This window comes from Hylobates moloch, unplaced genomic scaffold, assembly GCF_009828535.3.
Source record: "Hylobates moloch isolate HMO894 unplaced genomic scaffold, HMol_V3 SCAFFOLD_12, whole genome shotgun sequence".
Lineage (NCBI taxonomy): Eukaryota > Metazoa > Chordata > Mammalia > Primates > Hylobatidae > Hylobates > Hylobates moloch.
Genome location: NW_026652287.1, coordinates 29,288,706 through 29,311,458, shown reverse-complemented (window position 1 = coordinate 29,311,458; position 22,753 = coordinate 29,288,706). Strand labels below are relative to the sequence as shown.

The 22,753-nt window shown below is 42.9% G+C and overlaps 1 protein-coding gene across 1 annotated transcript in view; it reads left to right on the top strand.

Moving 5' to 3' along the window:
• STAB2 (stabilin 2) overlaps positions 1-22,753 on the top strand; it is a 182,248-nt gene that overhangs the window by 96,673 nt on the left and 62,822 nt on the right. The window contains exons 29-41 of the mRNA XM_032171502.1: positions 1,047-1,183; positions 1,633-1,747; positions 4,482-4,559; positions 7,233-7,331; positions 7,420-7,527; positions 10,804-10,935; positions 12,992-13,120; positions 14,405-14,461; positions 15,472-15,567; positions 16,631-16,826; positions 18,283-18,378; positions 21,273-21,318; positions 22,169-22,245. Of these exons, the coding sequence (XP_032027393.1) occupies positions 1,047-1,183; positions 1,633-1,747; positions 4,482-4,559; positions 7,233-7,331; positions 7,420-7,527; positions 10,804-10,935; positions 12,992-13,120; positions 14,405-14,461; positions 15,472-15,567; positions 16,631-16,826; positions 18,283-18,378; positions 21,273-21,318; positions 22,169-22,245 (1,366 nt within the window). The remainder of the gene's footprint in view (positions 1-1,046; positions 1,184-1,632; positions 1,748-4,481; positions 4,560-7,232; positions 7,332-7,419; positions 7,528-10,803; positions 10,936-12,991; positions 13,121-14,404; positions 14,462-15,471; positions 15,568-16,630; positions 16,827-18,282; positions 18,379-21,272; positions 21,319-22,168; positions 22,246-22,753) is intronic.

Genomic DNA, 22,753 nt, shown 5'->3' with positions numbered 1-22,753 from the left:
TTGAGCGTGCTGACTTTCACGTAGACTCGTCATTCTTGGTCTCACCCCACAGGCATGAGCTGGCCCAGTGGTGTGCTGGACCCTGTTCACACTCGCTCACGAGAACTGATCGTGCACATTCTTCCTAACTCCACTTTCGGTGCTGTCATTTTGGTATCTTGAAATCAGCCCTGGTGGGAGTATTTAAGCCATAGAAATCAGTAAATGCTACAAACCAAGTCTTGGTTTTTTTTCTTTTTCCTGGAGATCCGGTTGTTAAACATAAACATGCCACTACTTCTACCAAAAACTGGCTCTCTAGGCAAGAATAAAATTTATGTAAGGTTTTATTTCAGCCCTCTAGTTTCTCCCATGCTGAAACTGTTCCTGCAGTTTCCCCACCATCCTTATTCCAAAGACGTCCAAGAATACTTAAGGTGGCTGGGCACAGTGGCTCATGCCTGTAATCCCAGCACTTTGGGAGGCCGAGGCAGGTGGATCAGCTGAGGTCAGGCGTTCAAGACCAGCCTGGCCAACATCGTGAAACCCCATCTCTACTAAAAGTACAAAAATTAGCCAGGCATGGTGGCATGTGCCTGTAATTCCAGCTACTCAGGAGGCAGAGACAGGAGAATTGCTTGAACCTGGGAGGCGGAGGTTGCAGTGAGCCGAGATTGCACCACTGCGCTCCAGCTTGGGCGACAGAGTGAGACTCCATCTCAAAAATGAATGCTCAAGGTTCTCTGCACACACACATACACACACATACAAGAACCTATTAAGGCTATTTCTTAGCTCTTCATTTAGACTAACATGTAAAGGACTTATAATGACTGAAAGTGTGACCCGATTGGGCAGATTTACTTTGATAAGACTCACACATTGAATTAAATGAGTCTCACAAGGGAAAATGAGGCATCAGCCAGTGGGTGGGGTGGATTTGGGAAAGGAGACCCTAGGACCCTTCCAGTATCTTATGGGAAATTGTCATCTCTTCCAAGCATTTAAAGCAGCCCTGTTTGTCCCCTAACATAATCAGGTCACTTTATTTTCCTTCTGTGGTTCAGGATGCTTCTCTACAACTCATACTGTCAGCCACCTCAAACCTCACTGTCCTCGTGCCTTCCCAACAAGCTACTGAGGACATGGACCAGGATGAGAAAAGCTTCTGGTTGTCACAGAGCAATATTGAAGCCCTAATAAAGTAGGTGTTACTTATTTTATTTTACATCGTATCTGAATGGCATCTGTGTAAACATGCCTTTGAAGTTCAATGTAGGAAAACCACATGGTCCTTCAAATTCATGGAGCTGAACATGTTCTAGGATTCACCTTTCCTCCCACCCCAGGATAGTAATAGTCAACAATTGCTGACAGCCAACTCTGCCAAGCACTGTTTTACTGCTTTACATATAACCCAGTTAATTCTCTCAACAACCCTATGATAGATATTGTAATGATTCCCATTTTACAGATGTGGAAACCAAAGCACAGCATGGTTAAGTGACTCACTCAAGCCAAGGCTGATAACTGCAGGGGGAACTTGAATTTTGACTATGGCAATCTAGCTCCAGAGCCTATTCTCTTAACTATTCAGTGATACAGCCCCATGCATTTATATTGAATTATAGCCTTTGTGGACTGTTGTTTCAGGTACCATATGCTACTAGGCACATACAGAGTGGCAGATCTGCAGACCTTGTCTTCTTCTGACATGTTGGCGACATCTTTGCAGGGCAACTTCCTTCACTTGGCAAAGGTGGATGGGGTAAGAACTCTGGAATTTGGCTGTTTACTTGAAACATAACAGCTTTGTTTATATTGTACTTTTAAAATTTTCATGGTATGGGAACTTCCAAACATGCGCAAAACTACAGAGAACAGAATCCCTCATGTGGGCATCACCCAGCTGCAATAATTATCATCATATATCAATACATACACACATACACGTTACCCTATAGCAGTGATCTTCTAAAATGTGGCTTTCTGCCCAGTGATTGGCCACAAGTCTCACAACAGACCACAGACTGACCCAGAAAGGGTAAAGGATATGCAATTCCACAACTTCTCTTTTGACGTATAGTTGATTAAGACCTGATTATTAGTAATCGAATCTGTATAGAGAAATGAAATTGAATCTTTATAGAGTTGAATCTATATATATATATACTCAATCTTTATAGAATTAAATCTTTATTAGAGAAATGAAATTTTATATTAAGTTAGAGTCAGTCAATCAATAACTATTGAGCACTTTTTTTTTTGTATACTATGGTATACTTTAATGTTGACAGTGTGAATTGATAACTGTTTTGGCACAGTTTGTAACACATTTGAAAGGAAACAAAAAAACTGTATATTTGACATTGGACTTTCTGTAACTCAACATTTACAACATTATTTCCTCTCCCCTCCACAGTGGACAGAACTAATTTCAGATTCAATCCTTTCCATTGTGTCCCATAATATCAAATACTGCATGTTTTCTGACATCTCATATGTATGGAGAATGAAGGGTGGGAAATGTCAAGCCCAGGGCCAGGAAGTACAGCCATGTATCAGGGGAAGTATGATAATAACACTAAGGAAATAAGACTAAAAAATCAAGAAGAGATGTGGGGCCAAAATAACACATGGGAGATCAGATTACATCATGTCAGACCTTTCATGATCCAGTTTGGAGTCACTGTTCTAGTGGTGATGTACCTAGAGATACTAGGCACAGATCTAAGTGCTGGAGATAGGGCAATGCCCAAGGAAGAACCCAGCCCCCAGAGAAGCTTATCATCTGGCACTTTCTACAGTGTGTCAAAGCTCAGATTCAGAATTCTGTGAAGGAGTCTGGCCGCCCTGCTGCACGGGCAGTGTTTCAGAGCTCTTTCTGTGAATTGCACAAGACGAGAATGAAGATTCCACTGCAAAGTGAAAACTGCTGCATCCATGAACCATGGGCCACAGTCAAAAATGTTTGAGAATTACCACCCTAAAACATTTCTACCTTCCCACTCACCAGTGTGAGCACTATGAAAAAGATCTATGCATAGTAATACCTACGTATATGTGACTCATCAGATATTTTCTCTTAGAAAGCAGAAAACAGTGGTCCTATGGCTTTTTAATATCTTATGATAATTCTGGTGACATTGAAGTTATTTTCCATCCAGTGTTAAAATTATATATATTTAAAGTGTACAATATGATGTTTTGATATACAAATACATCATAAGGTGATTCCTACAGTCATGCTAATTTATTGGTGTTTTAAATCACTGATTCTCTTAGCAAGCATTAACTAATTACCCATCTGGGCAGGCGTATCCCAGGCCCTACAGATTCAGAGATAAATCACTCAAGGCCCCTGACCTAGAGGAGCTAACCATTAAAGACACATTTGTAATGAGTTCATTCCTATGTCCTATATAAATATCTCCTGCCAGGAGGGTTTTCTTCAGGTCCTCTGCAGATGTGACTTGGGAGTTGCTCAGGGTGAGACAAGACCAGGGTTCCCAGCAGGGATTTCAGTTGGGGAGAAGAGGAGAGGAAACCAGAAAGAGTAGAGCCCAGTTGGTGTTGATTGGCTGAGTAGGTGGGTGGGTGGGTTGGGTTTTACTTAGCCCCATTTCTTATGCAATTCATAACCTTAAAAAGTAGTTGGATTCTGATCAGGAAAGTCAATTACCACCTGTATTAGTTTGCCAACACTACCATAACAAAGTACCACAGACTGGAAGGCTTAAACAACAGGCATTTATTTTCTCACAGTTCTGGAGGTCAGAAGTCCAAGATCGAGATGTGGGCAGGATTGGTTCCTTCTAAGGCTTTGAGGGAAGGGGCTGTCTTTGGCCTCTCTCCTTGGGTTGTAGATGGCATCTTCATGTTCACATGGCAGTCTCTGAGTGTAGCTGTCTCTGTACAAATTCCTGCTTCTTGTGAGGACACCAGTCAAATTGGATTAGGGTCCACCCTAAGGACCTCACTTTAACTTGATCATCTCTGTGAAGACCCTGTCTGTAAATAAGGTCACCATCTGATGTACTAGGGGTTAGGACTTCAGTATACAAATTGTGGGGGCAGGGGGGACAAGCTCAACCCACAATTCTGTCTCCAGGGTCAAACCACAGGGTCACTTTAATGAGCCTCAAACAGCACTTTTGTAAATGAAATAACATGGAATAGAATAGACTAGATGATCAGAGTACTTCCCACATAGGGGAAAGTACTATTTCTTTCTCTTTCTCTCTCTCTCTCTCTCTCTCTCTCTCTCTCTCTGTGGGGGTGTGGGTGTGTGTGTGTGTGTGTGTGTGTGTGTGTGTGTGTGTGTGTGAGAGAGAGAGAGAGAGAGGTCTATGGGACAACGAGTTAAAGATATTTCTTACTGTGGGTCATGGCCTGAAAGTATGAAGGTCACTGCTGCTCAAAAAGCAGAAACCCCAGAGATCATCTCAACCCAAGGTGTGCTCTGTAAAGACTCACCTTCCCACTGTGGTTTGCATTTACAGAATATCACAATTGAAGGGGCCTCCATTGTCGATGGGGACAACGCAGCCACAAATGGAGTGATACACATCATCAACAAGGTACAAGATTCCATTCTCCTGCGCATGCGGCATCTCTTTTCCCTTTGTTATTTATCCTCCTATACAGCATTTTTTTTTTTTTTTTTGGAAAATAGAAAAATACTTAGCCTTATATGGAAGTAACTGGTACTGTGCCTCATGACTTTTATTTTAAAACCATCTAGAGAGTCTATTGATTCAATGAGACTCAGTTTCCATTTACCCAGCCTGTATTCTGCAATGGGCCCTTTATCAAGTGTGGTCACATATATTATCTTTCTTGTTTGTGGAAACATCTCAAAAGACACTCTAGGCCAGGTGCTGTGGCTCACGCCTATAATCCTAGCATTTTGGGAGGCTAAGGTAGGAGGATTGCTTGAGCCTAGGAGTTCAAGACCAGTCTGGGCAACGTAATGAGATCCTCTCTCTACCAAAAAAAAAAAAAAAAAAAGGCATGCACCTATGTGGTCCCACCTACTAGTAAGGCTGAGGCGGAAGGATCACTTGAGCCCAGGAGGTCAAGACTGCAATGAGCTGTGTTCAAGCCACCGCATTCCATCCTGGGCAACAGAGTGAGACTCTGCCTCCAAAAAACAACAACAACAACAACAACAAACACTCGAGCTTAAGCAGCCTGGCACTGTGAAGTCTATACAACCAGATGGGATATAATCAACAACCGGAGGAGAGGCGTGTGATTACATATCACTTTTCCACTCTCCTATCTGCATTATTGCATCCTAAAAAGATGAGGTAGGGAAGGCCCTACGGAAAAAAATGGAAAAGAATATAAAAAGCATGGTGACATTTTTATTTTCTTCTAATACCCAGTTTAACAAAGGTATGACATAGGAAAAAAAGAATAATGAGAAATGGGATTGTAAGCTACCCTGCAATTTTCAGTTACCATATTAGGATCTTCGTTTAAAATGAAAGTTGCAGGTTGGAATTTAGGGTACATTGGGAATTTTTGTAAGATGGGAGATCAGAAAAAAAAAAAACAATGTGTTTTAATTAAAATTGTTCTCGGCCAGGCACGGTGGCTCATGCCTGTAATTCCAGCACTTTGGGAGGCCGAGGCGGGCGGATCACAAGGTCAAGAGATCGAAACCATCCTGGCCAACATGGTGAAGCCCAGTCGCTACTAAAAAAAAAAACAAAGTACAAGATGGCTGTTAATTGATTCAGTTATCTTTGTAGCCTCTGGGCTGCAGGCACTCCCTAAGGAGCTCCTTCTCTGTCAATTGGCATCAAAGGCATCTTTGTCAGGGCCACCGTTGTGCCCTGCATAAAGGTGCCTGGCCAGAGTGGAGGCTAGCTGAATCCCAGCCCACTTCACTCCCCATGCTGTGCACCCGTGTTTGGGGTTGCAAACTCCTGGAGAAAGGACTTTTTCTTGATTTTCAGTGGCCCTCATCATTGCCTATTGTTATGTGACATAGACATAGAACCATCAAGTTCTATCAGGCCTTCTCCTCATAGCTCTTGAATCTGCCAAATCCCATCTAATCACCTTAAGCCCCTCCTCCCCCTTCAGCTCCAACAAATCAGAAATGTATCTGTCTTCCTCCAACACAGGGTTTGGTACAATGTTTCTGGAAAAAGCCAGATAGCAATTATTAGCCTTTGCAGGTCACATGGTCTCCATCATAGCTGTTCAACTCTGCCATTGTAGTGCAAAAACAGACTTGGACAATATGTAAACAAATTTGCATGGCTGTATCCCAATAAAATTTTATTTTTAAGTACAAGCAGCAGACTGGATTGGGCTTTCTACTGTAATATGCTGTGAGCTCATTTAGGGCAGAACCCAGGCCTCAGTCACACTTGTATACCCACTGCCTGGCCTGTAGTAGGCAAGTAATAAATGTTGGAAAAAGACTGATTAGATTAGAAAAACATTCCAGTGTTGAATTCTTCAGTGTGAAAAAGTTCTAGGTAGAATGTAAAGGTGAAAATAGTGATCTTGGCCAGAAGGTTAATTATGCAGAGCTTGCAAACTCAAATGCCCAGATAGATCAGATGGATAACAAAATGAGGAAGGGGTATGTCCCAAACAGAAGACATTAGGGAGTGGTGGAGCCTATAGTGAAAGTGGCTGCTGCTACTCTCTGCAGCTGTGTGTCTGCAGAAATTCAGACTGATGGTTTTTTTTCTTTAAAAGCAACCTAAATTTGTATGTAAAAATGTCCTATTATTACACAGCACAAGCCAAACAAAACATTTTTACAAGCCAGATTCAGGCCAATGGGTTGCAGTAGATTTGAGACTTGAGGGAAAATAAATGAAGAACCTAAAGAATAAATACAAGAATAACAACCAAGATATTAGCTGCAACCTGCTGCATTTCAGTTCGATTTGGTCTAAGGTCTTCTCTGACAAGGTAGATTAATGCGAGCTGGAATTCATTACTTAGGAGAAGCTGAAAGTCTTTTGTGCAAGATGAACTTTTCTCTAATCAAGGAGGTTTAAGGGTAAGGCATAAAATTGAATGACTAACGTCTCCAACTCTGCTCCAGTCTTGTCATGCTGTATCCTGGAATATTTTTATTCTGTGAGTAATCTTCAAAAGGTTGTCAATGTCAATCCATTGAACTGCCTAAAGAGGTTAATGGCATTAGACTGTCATATGTATCGAAAAGCAGTAGGTCCTACCAAAACATGCTAACAGGATTCTGGGGTTTCTTTTTTCAGGTGCTGGTCCCACAAAGACATCTAACTGGCTCCTTACCAAACCTGCTCACGCGGCTGGAACAGATGCCTGACTATTCCATCTTCCGGGGCTACATCATTGCAAGTACCACATTCTCTGCCTGACCGCCATGCTCAGGTTACCCAGGAACAGGAATCCCTCATGCGCTCTTGTCTCTTTCCATCGCAGCAATATAATCTGGCGAATGCAATTGAGGCTGCCGATGCTTACACAGTGTTTGCTCCGAACAACAATGCCATCGAGAATTACATCAGGGAGAAGAAAGTCCTGTCTCTAGTAGGTGTCAAGAACTATAACTAGGGAAGTTATTTTGTAAAAATTCAAACACTCAATGTTTGCAATCCATTAGTTGTGTGCCATTTCACCCCTTCATCCTTGTCCATAGCCACATACTTGATGTAGACTCCTGCAGAGACTCTCTCATACACAAACATCCCCTCGGTCAGAGCTGCTGGATGCTACTCACATGCCCCTGGAATTGCACACTTGAGCCTGTATACACAAGGATGCAGGCGTGGTGCATTGAGGGTGTGGTGTTGGTGTGTGTATGTAAATATGAACAAAGGCAGCCCAAACCCACAGGTGCTTGGCCTGTTTAGGATCTATCTATAGAACCATCACTCTGGTTCTAGCCTGAGTGATGAAACCACATGGAGAAACCACATGGTTTCTCCAGAGCAGTGGTGGGAGAAAAGAGTGGGCTCAGGGGTGGCTTTTCGGGGCTTTCAATACCACCCCCATCTTATTAACATCCTCATCTCAGACACCCAATATAAACATGGAAGCGAAAACAGTGTGCTTGCCGTGCAAATCCAGCTTCAAACGTGTCTTCTCATGTGGGGTGGGGGTGGGGTGGCCCTGGGCCCTTCCTTTATAAAAATTCTGGAGCCACTACTGAATATCGGAAAAATTATGATCAGCTTATGGAAGTCTTCAATACCTGGAGAGGTCATTTGGACTTAGTCCTGTAAGAAACAGGATCCACAAAAGAGTTTTAAGTCAGATCGTGGCATGATCGAAGCTTTTGAAAAAATTCACAAAATCCTTTGATAAACTCTGACTGTTTACCCCTAGATGTTAGGAATCAGGGAAGATAGAGAAGGGGAGAAGAGGAGGAAGAAAGAGATAATCCACCCCTCTAGGTCCCTGCTGCTGACATCGTAGCTACTGGAACCAGGGAAAGGCCAGGGACCGGGGGGGCGGGGAGGAGAGGAGGGGTGATCATGAGGATTCTTCCAGCTTCCTGGGACACCTGCATGCTTGTACCTATGAGCTCAAGTGTGTAATTCCAGGGGTATGCATAAAACACACAGCAGCTCTGCTATGGGGGAGGATTGTATATGGGAGAGTCTCTGTGTGAGGCTGTATTAAGTATGTGGCTATGGACGAGAAGGTTTTGATGGAAAAGTGAAATGACACATGATTGAACTGAAAACAGTGTTTGAATTTTCAGCAAGTAGGGATTTTTCTTATTTAATAAGGAAATAAGGAAGGCTGCTCTTCTTCCTCACCACCTCCTGAATTATCCCTATCCACTCATCATGTCCAGTCCCACCTCCTCAGGGAAGCTGGCCCTGGCCACCCGAGGTGTGAGCTGCTCTCTCCCGCCTCTGAATTCACACCATGTGTACCTCCTTTCAGCATTTATTATGTATCCCCAATAGGATGAACTGTCTTCTCAAGGAAGCAAGTCTTAGCCCTCCAACTAGATTATAAGCTCTGAAGGCAGGGAGAGTGTCCTAAACTCCTGTAATATGCATGTTGCACTCCTGGGATGGAATTGGAAATCATCTACCTTGTTTTTTCCCTGCCCTCTAACCCAACCCATTTCTTTAACCTCTTCAGTGAGAAATATTATTTTTCTGCCACAGAATGAAACTTCAGACAGTCCCATAGCCTCTCTGCCTTCCCAAAAAGTCTTATAATTACCTTGGTGACAAATGTACTTTAAGTCACAAACTCAGTCTCAGCTAAGTAAAAATAAAGAATCCAATTCCTTACAATAATTAACACTTTGAATTGGATTTAAAATTAGTTCTTCCTCCCTCCCTGCTCCACAGCACAGCTTTGTGCAGAAAAGGTCTTGGTCCTTGAATCAGTTAGGGTCCACAGGAGATGGAAAACATACCAATTACATAAACTGAGAATTTGATAGCATGAATTGTTTATTGGATATAAAGCTGTATAAATATAATTGAAAGGTTAAAGTGAGAGAGAAATATCACAGTGGTAGCAATCACAGGATTCACTTTATGACCCCTAAAGCTAGAAGAACAATGGGAGGAGGTTGGAATTACTAAAATGTATAAACCTAAAGACCTCTGAGAAGGGGTCACTATTCAGCTGGTGCTGGTGTCTCTGAGCTTGGATGAGTGGCGAGGGTCTCTGTGGGTCTGAACCCCAGACCTCCAGGAGCAGGCATTGCCTGGCTGGTGTCTTATGAGTGGAGAGGGCAGGATTAAGCTGGCTCTGCGAGTGATGGGAAACTGCCAACCAGATTCAGGTGCCACTGCAGGGAAGAGAAGTGAGGCTGGGTGATGCCAATAGGAACAGGGAGAGAACAGGAAGGACTGAGTCCCTCTTTGCCCCTCCAGCCCTCCGACTGTCTAGAGCTTCTCATTGGCAGACCCTAATAGGGAGCCCCTTGCAAAGGAGAAATGTGGGAAACAGCCTCAGCCCCAGCATCATCAAGCAGAGTGTAGGAGGTGGATCTGGAGCTGACAGGCAATCACTTAGGAACCTTCTCCTCTCCTTCCCCACAGAATGTTTCTCTTCCCTTTGTGATCTCACTAAATTCCATCTTGGTTTCACTAGGTTCGAAGTAGAGGAGTAAGAAGGGATAGTGGTTGGGAAGAGACATCAAGAGGGTCAGAAGGTTAAGAGGGATGGAAGAGGGCAGGAAGGACCCTCAAACCACAGAGCCCACCCCTAGCTCTGCCCCTGGGGAGCCTGCCCATCCAGGCTGCCATTGGCTTTCTCAGACACTCCCCATGTCTGAGCCACAGCAAACACCCACATTCTTGTCCCAAGCCAACTATGCAAGTGCAACTCTGTCCCACGCAGCAACAACCCTCCTCACTCCACCAACAGGCAGCTCACCAGCAGTCCCTGCCTGGGTCAGACCCCATCCAACATGCCACCCTATCTCCACGAGACACAGATCAAGGTCCCTGGAGCATCCTAGTGAAGCTCCTCTCGTGCCCCAGAGGTGAAAGGCAGGCTGGGGTGTGGGGACTCTGTCTTCTCAGCAGTTCTGCCCAAAGAATTATCACTTTTAAAATCTACCTCCAGCTCTCATATCTTCAGTCTGGGTTTTAGAATCCTCTAATGAGTTCTTGACTGTGCTATCTGGAAAATTTGTAAGTTCTCTGAAGCCATCTGTTTCACAACTCACTTTCATATTGAATATTGTGTCTTAATACCTCTGTCAAAACTTCCACTTGGACAAGCTGTTGTTCCTCTTTGTAATCTCTACAGTGACAGCACATGGGAGGAGCTGGGTAACTGTCAGGCTGATCTCTTGACTGACTTTCAATTCTGTGTGTGATCCAGGAGGAGGACGTCCTCCGGTATCACGTGGTCCTGGAGGAGAAACTCCTGAAGAATGACCTGCACAATGGCATGCATCGTGAGACCATGCTGGGTTTCTCCTATTTCCTTGGCTTCTTTCTCCACAATGACCAGGTGCGATCCTTTTTCGTAAAACCCCAGCAATGCCACCGAGAATTACATCAGGGAGAGTATGAGTGTCTTGGCTCCTGTCATCCTTCATCACTTCTGTAGTAGTCTGTTTTCACACTGCTGATAAAGACATAGCCAAGACTGGAAAGAAAAAGAGTTTAACAGACTCACAGTTCCCCGTGGCTGGGGAGGCCTCACAATCATGGTGGAAGGCAAGGAGGCACAAGTCACGTCTTTCATGGATGGCAGCAGGCAAAAAGCTCATGCAGGAAACTCCCCCTTATGAAACCATCAGATCTCATGAGACTTATTCCCTATCATGAGAACAGCATGAGAAAGACCTGCCCCCATGATTAAATTACCTCCTGCCAGGTCCCTCCCACAACACGTGGGAATTCAGGATGAGATTTCGGTGTGGGCACAGCCAAACCATATCAACTTCCATATTGGAATCATCTCACCAGTGCTTCCTAAGCCTTACCAACACAAGACGGTTGTCTGTGTTTCACCATAAAGTAAAGCCTAAACCAGACTGTCAAGCTCCCACTCTCCTGCCCAGTTGCCAGCCTTCAGATGATCAGTGTAGCCTTACAAATTGTGGCATTGAATCTCTGCAGCCACAGGTGTCCTTCAGCGCTGGTACGACAAACCCAACAGAAATTCTTTTATCTAGAGAAAGAATTATTCATACAATAGAGGCTTTTATTGATAGTAATTTACTTTCTCTTATGACAATGGAAGTGTAGAGAAATGCTTTCTAAATGAGTAGACACAGTCAAGTCAAAATTTTAATGTGATCCATAATTCTCTGAATGTACCTCAGAATGGAAATAATTTAGACTTTTTAAAATGCCAAATCAATAGTATTACAATATCAAATGTTCTTCTATTTTTGGTATTTAAAAATAGCTCAACATCTTAGAATTCTGGAAATTTATTACAATCACCATTTGAGACTAAGTCAGGTTTCCTCTTAATTTTCCAAATGTACACAGGCCTTGGAACACCTCTGTGGAGTTCAGCCAGACTTATCCCAACATCCAAATGGAAGCTTATTTGACTGCAAGTAAATCGTAAGGGACTTTAACATTCAGTGGAAGTTTGAATTAAGCACTTAGCAGGATCATTTTAATATTGCTGCAACACGGATTTCTGGGATAATATATGAATTTAAGAATTTTAAACCATTATTGGATCCTAACTTGAGTTTTCCCCTCTCCCAGCTTCAGCCCTGCTACACACACACACACACACACACACCCCACCTCAATTTTTCAAAGAATGATTTGCTTCCAGTTATATATGTGCTATATTAATGAATGAATCCATGGCTTCATTTATTTTTCATTGATTACTCATTAAAGTGTTCTTCCCTAAAAAAAAAAAAAATCAAATTACAACTCAAAGTTGAATTTGACTTGGTGGCATTTAGCTACAGACTTCATTCCCATGCCTTGGATGTTTATGAACACACTAAACAAGGACAGATATAAACATACCATTTTTTAAAAAATTATTATTTTTATTCTTGTATAACCATCATTAGCCTTTCTGAAGGTTGTTGGCACATTAACCATGAAGCAGAGATGTACTGAAAGGAACGGTTGCATTCTTCGATTCTTGGGTATGGAAGGCACTACCACTTCCAGAACCACTGGTCTACAGCACAACTGAGCAAGTCCAGGGAGCCATCTTGCCGGTGGGCACTAACATAACGATCATGGGTGGTATTTTTCAAACAAACATAAGCCAATTAATTTGCTCGATGGAAGATACCTTAGAAATTATGTAGAACAACTTCTTTTACAAAAGAGAAAATTAAAGTTCAGAGAAGGAAAGCAATTGGCCTAAGTTCACACAGCTGGATGGTGCCAGGACTGTTATTCAGACTTCCCCTCCTAGGTCAGAGCTCTTTCCAATACAAGTGACTATTATAATATCTCCAGGTGAATATTATAATATCTCCTAGGCAATTGTCCTATTGCTAACCTCCAGTTCCTATCTTCCCCATATCTCTTTAAATGTCATAAAAAGTGATATTTAACCCTGTTGTTCACAGCTCTATGTAAATGAGGCTCCAATAAACTACACCAATGTAGCCACTGATAAGGGAGTGATCCATGGCTTGGGAAAAGTTCTGGAAATTCAGAGGAACAGATGTGATAATAATGACACTACTATTATACGAGTAAGTTCTATGGGCCAGGGCCAATGATGGAACTAAAGAATATTGGCTTATTTTTTATAATTTTGGGGGCATAAGGCTTTTCTATTAAGGTGTATCAATTCAGTCCATAAACCACTGAATGAGTATCTTTGATGTGCCAAGGAGCATACCAGTCTGTGGTTCTACAAAGATAAATAAGACATGACCCCTGCCCTCCGTGGGCTTGTGATCTAATGCGAGAGGAGGTACCTTGTGTGCCTGGGAAAGGCTGCCAGGTGTGTGGGGGATGGTGGGGGGGAGTGGTGTGATGTGTTGGGCAGGATTTTGGACCATGGCTTTCTTCAAAGGGAAAATATGCCATAACTATCACAGGCACAGGATAGGAACCATGGTGCACCTATGGCAGTTATGGGCCAAGCCTGCTCTACCAGAAGAGAAAATAAGGAAATAAATGATGTCAGTGTATTATGGAATATGATAATGGAGGCTTTTCATGCCAATTCCTGGGGCTGTGTAGGACCTTTCAGCAATAATTATAACCACTGACATTTATTGGACACTCGTTATATGTCGGGCACTGCTCTAAACATTTTACATGCATTAACCTGTGTAATCCTCACAACACCCTACCAAGTAGGTACTATTACTATCCCCATTTTACAGATGGGAAAAATGAGCCAGAGAGATTAACTAATACACGCAGGTTCATACACTACCAAGTGGCAGAGAAGGGGTTTAAATGTAGGCAGCCTGGCCCAGAGCTGGAACCCTGAACAACCACATTATCCTGTCTGGTAGGCTTAAGGTTCAGAACTAGACACATTGACCACCTCCTGTTTTAGGAACAGGTTGAGCTTGAGGGTTTCTGTCATTGTGAACTTTTACTCTTTGTTTCGTAATAGCGTGTATTATCTCTGCGAGGCATCTCCATGCTGAACCCTTCATCTGAGCAATGTGCTCCGAAGCTGGGCACTGGGTACAGTAACTTGTTAGTTTCTGAATCTGGCCCAATTCACTTAATAGTTGGTTTTTAATAAATAAAAGTTATTGTTAAAAGAATTTGGACTTAAATGAGATAAGGTCACACTTTAAAGAGTTAGCAGAGTCAGAAGAGTATTGTGGAGAAAAGTGATGCAAATGTGCAAGACCTAAAGGAGTTGGTGTTTGTCTCAAAGAACATTAAAGAGGCTGACCGGATAATCTGCCTTGATTTTTAATTCAAAAACCTTCAGTTCCAAGTTCTGGACATGCAGCTTCATTTTGCACTAAAGTTAATTACATTGATTGCTTTTGTGTTTTACCAAGGGAAAATGTAGGACATGCTTCTCAGAGCCGATCTGCCCATTCGGAACTAAATCTCTAGTAAGTATTTTGTCTGTTTTGATAAAATAGTTTCCAGATCTGAGGAGTCCCAATTAGAAAATGAACCTCAAGATTATGTGATTTGCACTTCCCTCATTCCTTCACTTAATTTGAATTACATTTTACCTCGTTATATTATATGCATCTTTGTAAAATCTTACATCTATTTTTTTGGACCAAGGCAAAATTTAATAAACATAAATGGGTCCATATGAATCAACAGACAGGACAGAAATTTTTTATGCTCTACGTCTTCCATATCCCAGTAGCCAGTTGAGGACAGCAGCAAGAAATCTTATCAGAGAAGAGAGATTCCATATCCAAAACCATATCCAGCCTGGATATATTCCACCTGCCTGATTTCCTTTTATAGTTGAAGTTGCAACTAACTTTCTCAAAGAAACAGATGGCAGATATGGGGGAGGTAGACAATCCGTGTTTCTTGTTGCTATTTATTGTAAAAGATACTTCTGATTACATTACAAAGAATACTCATGTACCTTCAACAGCATAATAGTTTTTACTAAATATATGATAATTTTTAATAAATTTATGATAAATTTTAATCTATAACAACCATACAGATGTTCTCATTTGAGGTTTAATTTAATCTTGTATATTATAATCTTTGTATGCAGCCTTAACCCTTTCCTGGACCAAAGCAGAATATGAATCAATAGAAACCAAAGTTCAGTTGAATCAATGTACAGTGCTGGAAGGACATTTTTACCTGGTTTACTCTACAATTCTTGCAAATTTGAGTTGGTATTCTAAAGAAATGTTCTTTTCATGGAGTACTACTTTAAAGTATAATTATTGCATTTTGCCTGGCATTCCAGCAACCAACATTGTGTTTTCTTGCTTAAGAAGCAGTGCCAACAAGCCACCACCTTCCCTTCCCACGACAATTTAGTCAGAGAGACAGCAATGCATCACCCACCTACTTGCTTTCAGAGATTGGAAAACTTTTTCCTAACTTAGGAGCTGACGTAGTCATTAATATTTCACAGGGTAATGAGAAGAGGAGATGCATCTATACCTCCTATTTCATGGGAAGACGAACCCTGTTTATTGGGTGCCAGCCAAAATGTGTGAGAACCGTCATTGTGAGTACAATAATTGAATCATCCTAACTATTGCACCACCATTGGGAAAATCCATCATATGGTATCCTTTTCAAAATCTCTGTGCATGTATGCTTTCTGCCATCTCCTCTTCCTTGCTACCTGCATTATCATTGTCATCCAATGTAGTAGTGGTAGCAGTAAAGCTCAGAACAGCCCTGTAATCCAGAAAATGGGTAAAAGCTGCAATTCAATTCAATTGCATGATGAAAAAAACTGAGAGTCCGAGAGGCTAATGGGACCACCCTGTTCTCACAACAGGGTAGCTCTGTGTGCATGTTTGTAAGCAAAAGAGAGAAAGTGTCCACTCACAATGTGAAGATAAGGGGCACATGGTCATTTAGAAAACAGGACCCCAAGGCTAATTACCTCTAGTGGTGCCTTTGGAATTTGCAGGAAAAGTCATGATAACTTCCTGTCCTGCTCCTTTCCCAAATGACTAGACATAACTCTGCCTAGCTGGGCAGAGATGGGGTGATCTGGCCCTTAGGCTGCAGAGCATAGGGGTAGGGGAGATTTTGTGTTTAAATGCACTCAAGAATAAAGGCAAGGCAAACCCAAGCAGACACCCTACAGGGCTTCCCTGAACTGCAAAAGATTGGTTTGTAAAATGCCAAAAGCCTCACCTGCACAGGCCTCCTCACCTTCAGTAGTAGATGAAATAACATCAACGTGAAGGGGCCCAGACCTGGGTTGGAGACGGCCCCTTGGTCCTCCCACTCTCCAGCATCACAGGCATTATTCTTTAGTTTCTTCTGCTGCCCCTCCTCCTTTCTCATTTTTCTTCATCCTCTTCTCTGACATGCCTTTTTCCTTTCCCTCTTTCCTACCTCCTCAGTGGAGCCCTTGTTCCTGTTCCTAGCACCCCTAGAAATTGCCAAGCCTCACCCAGTCCCCAGAGGGTCCTGCCCCCATCCCTCACCCACTCCATGTGAGGTCAAAGAAACAGGTGCACATGAAGTCACCCACAGCAGGATTTCTACACCAAGGCTGGACAACACCAGAGGATAGAAGTGCATTGTCAAGCTTTGTCCTTCTGTTTCAGACAAGAGAATGCTGTGCCGGCTTCTTTGGCCCCCAATGCCAGCCCTGCCCAGGGAATGCCCAGAACGTCTGCTTTGGTAATGGCATCTGTTTGGATGGAGTGAACGGCACAGGTGTGTGTGAGTGTGGGGAGGGCTTCAGCGGCACAGCCTGTGAGACCTGCACCGAGGGCAAGTACGGCATCCACTGTGACCAAGGTGAGCACTGTCCTCTCCACACAGGCTCCTGGGCTGCTGAAACCAACCAGGAATATGCGGGGAAAGAGTGATCCCACACGTGCTCTCTAACTGGCCTATCTCCCCTAGTGGGCTGGAATCCCACCTGCTACTATCACTGTGAATTATAAGAGCATCTGTGTTGTCATTTGCATTTGCAGTGTTCCCAAACATTTTCAGTCACTAACCTGAACCTACCAACCCACTTCCAATTTGCTCATTGACATTCCCAGCCCAAATGCGTTTTTATATTTACCTATGCACACTAATCATCATGGCTAAACTTTCCATTGTGGACATTGCTTGATAGTTTGAAAAGCAGATTTGCACATGTTATTCATTTAATCCACACAGGAACCTTAGGTACTTGAGTATTGCTATGCACATTTTACAGATGAGGGTATTAAGGCAAAGAGGTTGAATGACTTCCCCCAAGGCTACACCTGATGAGATGCAGAACTGAGAACTGAATGTACACCTTTCTTGACTCCAAAGCTTGCTTTTAGATCATGCTGTTCTTTACCTGAGGGTCACTCTATTGTTTCACCAGCAGCAAGACACATGCTTTAAGTAGTTTTCACAAAAACAATGGTCTGTTTGAGCCAAGTCATCTGTATTCTCACATCCAGATTTCCTTGTGTCCAGGAACACACAGCTGTGAGAGTGTTGACTCCGGAGTTTGGGTTTCCTAACAAAGCATTATTCTACCTGGTACTAAAAACCATACAGTTAACTTGGCTATCACTGTTTTCTCCTCAGCTGGTCTAAGCCAGACAAAATTAATGTACAATTGAATCATTATAATTGGGCCATATAATATTTACTTGGAATTACAGTGTTGATTCTTTTCCCGTGTTATTTGGAGTAATTATCTGCTTGCATTTGTGCATGAGTTCCTAAAATGGGATTTGTAGATGACCCTTATGGGGTTCAGCAAACCACTAAAGCTGAATACATTTTTCTGGGGAAGGCATCTGTAGCTTTCATCAAGTTCTCAAAGAGACTCATCTGCGTAATTGAGGAAGCAGTACCACACCAGGCTTATACAAACCCAGTGTCAAATGGGCTTCCTCCTGAAGTCCATTCTTAGGGGGCAAACATGGTTCCATCCAAAGAAGCCCTGCATAACCCTGGATCCTCAGGTAACCCTGACAGAGGACACTCTCACACTGCTTGGATCACAGATCTTCACTGCTACGCTGTCTCAAAACTGTGGTCTGGGCCACTTCATTGAAGCTAGAGCTAGTTCACCTGTTAACTTGCTAGATTCTGTCTCCTACACCCCTGCCCTTTTTGTGATTCAAGACCTCCATTAAAGACTATGATTCCTAGAAGTAGGTTGAAGAATTAAGTGCAATAAAGCAAACCTAGTAAATGACAAATGAGTTATTGAACATGGGTTAGAATCTGATGATTTGCAGGTGATTTTCCCACTTAGCATGTTCTTGTGTCCATGGGAGATGCAACCAAGGACCCCTGGGAGATGGCTCCTGTGACTGTGATGTTGGCTGGCGAGGAGTGCATTGTGAGAATGGTAAGAGTGAGGCCTTCAGTATTTATAATCTGCTCTAAGCTTTGCTTCTCAGCAGCTACATTTTTCTTTCTAAAATAGAAATGACACCTTTATTACTTCTTCTGGCAATACACATGATTGATTCTTGCAGCAAAAAGTTTGTAAAATAAAAGAAAGAAGAAAATAAAATCACTCATACCCCCAAGGCAGGAAAGAACTATTACTGATATTTTATATTAGGCTCCCAACCTTTTTCTAGGTATATAAATAAATATGTAGGGAATCACACTTTACATACTGTCTAGTAACCTACTTCTCCACTTCACAATATATATAGATATCTTTCCCTGTGATTAAAATAGAAAAATATTAATTTGTAATCTCCACAAAATGTTACAGTATGACCATGCTACACTTTTTTGAACCAATTTTCTGCTCTCTGAAACACTGCTACAATAACCATATTCATTTAGTCAAATTCCTAGAGATGAGATTTCTGAGTCAGGGGATGGCACTCTGGGGAAAGGTCTTGCTACTTATTGCCAGGTTGTCCTCCAGAGGAAATAGCAATTTATTCTCCTGCCAACAGTGTCTGAGAGGCCCATTTCCTTCAATCCCACCACGTCGCATTGATTTTTCTTAATGTGCTTCAGGTGAGGGCGATCAAAGAGAAGGGAATTTCAGGCAGAAAGAAGCACCTGGAATACCACAAAGACATGGGAAAGCTCAACACATTTAGGGAATCAAAGGACTGCAGAATGAGAGGACTTTAAGGGCAAAGAGGAGGGTTGATGAGAAAAGGCTGGAGCAGTGGGCAGGCGCCAGGTCGTGAAAGGCTAAGGAGGTTGGACTTCTCACTAAAGGTAACAGGAAGCCATTAAAGAATTTTCAACAAGGGAGCGATATGATCATATCTGGCACTTAAGAAAATCATTCTGACTTTGGATTGAAGAGAATACCCCTGGAATCAGGTATCAGAGACTCCCCCTCTTCTGGGATGGGAGCTGGGGAGGAGATCACAAGTGATTGCTAGCCTAGTGGGGGCTCCATGGATGTGGCATTGACAGAGGGGGCGTCTTTGCCCAAAGCTCCAGGCAATGCAAAAATCAAGGGAATGCAGTTGCCTTTTAATGGTCAGCAACAAGGCATTAGGGAGGAAGGTTAGTTGAAAAGCTGAATCGGGAAGTCTGAATGGTCCCAAGCAAATGAAGTATCTCAGAGCAGGTGTCAAATGTCAGGGTACAGAGCCAAGCTTCTGAGAGCCTGGGAGAGGGAAGCAGGAAGCAATGGAGTCACATAAACAGTAGGACATTTTCGGTGAATCCCCAGAATAAATACAATAGGCTCTCTCCTCTTCTTGCTTTCTCTACTCTGAAGAAAGACCCCACCACCCATGCACCTGGTCACCCAATCTAGGAACCTCCCTACTCAGCTTCCATACCTCCTTGTCCCTCACTAACATACCTAACATATTCCATGTCTCCATATCTCTCAGTCCATCTCTTCCTCCTGCTCCCCTCTCACCAGTAGCCTTGTGGTCTCTTTGTTTCCTGTCCTATCTTCCTCCACTCCATACTCCCCATTACTGCCAGATAGAACTTACCAAAATATAGATCGTGTTTTTCACCCCAGCTCCTCCCCAGGACTTGACAAATTGCTATGGTTCTTCATTGCCTACAGAAGAAAGTCCTAACTCCTTAGCAGAGTGGAGCACAAAGACTCTTCACCAACGAACACTCACCCAGTTTTCCAGACTTATCTCCCATCCCTGTCTCCAGTGCACATTCTACACAGGAGTTTCCAGTCTAGCAAAGGAAATGTTTGGTAAAAGGAAAAATTGTGGTAGGGAGTACAAAGCAAAGAGCCTGTAGACTATAACAAGACAACTCCTTTGTATGTAAACTCCTAGCTCCTAAGTCCACAGCAGACATCACTAATCAATCATGACACTCCCTCCCTCTGTGACCAGCCAAGGGCACCCAACCCTTCTCAAAGTAGCACACCATTAAGCTGCTACCAATTAATTGAGGTTGGCTCAAAGGTTTGGAGCAGGTTCCAGGGAAGAGGACATAAAACATGATTGAAATTCCAATAGGTAGAGAATGGAGAGAAAGGGATTGTTTAGGCTCAATAAGACACAGGCACAAAATTGCCTCCATTCCAGCCCATTTGAGTCTGAATTCCCTTCAACACAAAACAGACCACTTTTGCAGGCCTCTGTTTCAGGACGTCCTGTATGACTTGGCCAGGACTGGTAAGATTTCTATCCCAAAAGCTCTTAACATGAGCATCCTATCCAAGAGTATTCTTCCCTCATCTCTAATGATTTATTTCTGGATCTTGTCATGTCAAGAAATAGGTAGGCATCCAAGAGCAATAACCTATGCTGTGTCCAGTAAATTTACATATTCAACAAATATTGTGTACCTGCTGTGTGCAAAGCCCTGATTTTCCGCACATGCAAAAAAATTATAGTTTTGCTTGTTTACAGCACTCCATAATGATGAAAAATGAGAATAAAATTAAGAATAAACTAGAAAGAATAGCATAGGAAATACAAATAAAAGTAGAAAATCAAAACCCAGCACAGGGGTACACATCAACACCCAGACCATAAGAGCACATGGTCACATTCCAGGGAGAATTCTGTGTTTTATTCACCCTTGCATCCTCACTGCCTAGCACAGGGCCTGGCAAACAGAAGATACCATCAATGTATTTGACCTTCAGATTTGGCTTTGAGCTTCATGGCAGCCAGTATAAAAAAGGATTGACATGGTCTCATAGTTTTATATCGTTCACATGATACATATCACTTACTTCCAAAGAAGTAGCTTTTCTGAACACAACATACTAAAAATCCTCAGGTGAGATTTAGTAAGAGGGCTAAGACAGCAACTGGTTCTCTTTTTCAGCAACCACAGAAGACAACTGCAATGGGACATGCCATACCAGCGCCAAGTAGGTAGCCCTGGGCCACCTCTGGGGACAATGTAAAGGGGATTTTTTCCCAATATTGTCTACCCTAGTCTCTATCCTCAGGGGATTTGTTTCCTGACACCATTTCTGAGGGCTTAGGATAAACTTGAGTATGAAACTAAAATATCTCTGAAGAGGCCACTATCAAATAGCCAGATCCAGGCTTTCCAACAAGCTGCCATCTGACTTACCTGGTACATTGACAAAAATGCCCACTGTTAACCCAGTCCAAGCCACCAGTACTCTTTCATGGAGGCTGAGGAAACCCAGTGGGCCTCAGTTTCCATAAACCTTGTTGCTGACTCACAGCAAGGCATAACTTGGCTTCATAATGCTAACTCCCAGAGAGGCTTAATGAATTAAGTACTTAGTGGAGTTAGACATGAATTCAAAGTCAGCCTCTGTCATTTGCACTACAACATGACCTTGAGTCCAATGTTGAATCCCTCCAAAGCCTCAGATTCTTCATTTGTAAATGGGAATAATACCAACTTGCTAGGGCTATTGGATAGTGAGTAGATGACACAAAATAATACGTGAAACATGGCTCCTAGTACATCAGTGGCTCTCTAAAGCTTGGCAGCTACCCATCTTATTCCTGAACCGACGCCTATATCTATGCACTCTGTAGTTTGCCTGATAAATGAGTACAGTTTTAGCTGTTTGTGGTGGGGTCATGCCAGAATTGGACTCTTCTCGCAAGCCTTAGGCAGGACCTCTGAGTGTCCCATGGGGGCAGGGGCCAGGATATTGGGGGTGAAGGGCATTGTGAGTCATGTGGTGGGAGATGGAGTATTTTTCTGTAAACCCCATTTGCTCTTCCTTGTTGCAGCTGCCTCCCCAACTCAGATGGTACAGCTTCATGCAAGTGTGCAGCAGGATTCCAAGGAAACGGGACCATCTGCACAGGCAAGCGAAGGAAGGAATTTGCTGGGGGCTGGCAAGGCTTGCATGGGCTATTGAGAGATTCTTGTTCCTGCAGTCTGAATGGGCCTCAGCAGCTAGTGCCAACCACTGACGGTGAATCGCATGTAATGGGGCAGTTGATTGTTTCTGGGAACAGGAAACCAACTGTTCACAGCCTTGACCACAATTGGGATCACCTGGGAAGCTTTAGAAACCAGTGATTTGTGTTGAGAACCCACATAATGATCAATGTTTCAGATGATGGGTATGCTAATTACCCTAATCTATACATTATATGTATCACAGCATTACTATATACCCCAGAAATATGTCCAATTATGTGTCCATTAAAAAAAAATTTAACTCACCGATTTGATTGGCCTAGGGTACGGCTGGAGCATCGAGGGTCTGGAGCAGACTGAAAAATAATTTGAGCCCTAGTTCTTCCTCCAACTACCCAAGTGGCCTTGGATAGCTCATTTGTAAAGTAAACTTAAAACTACCTCCCTTG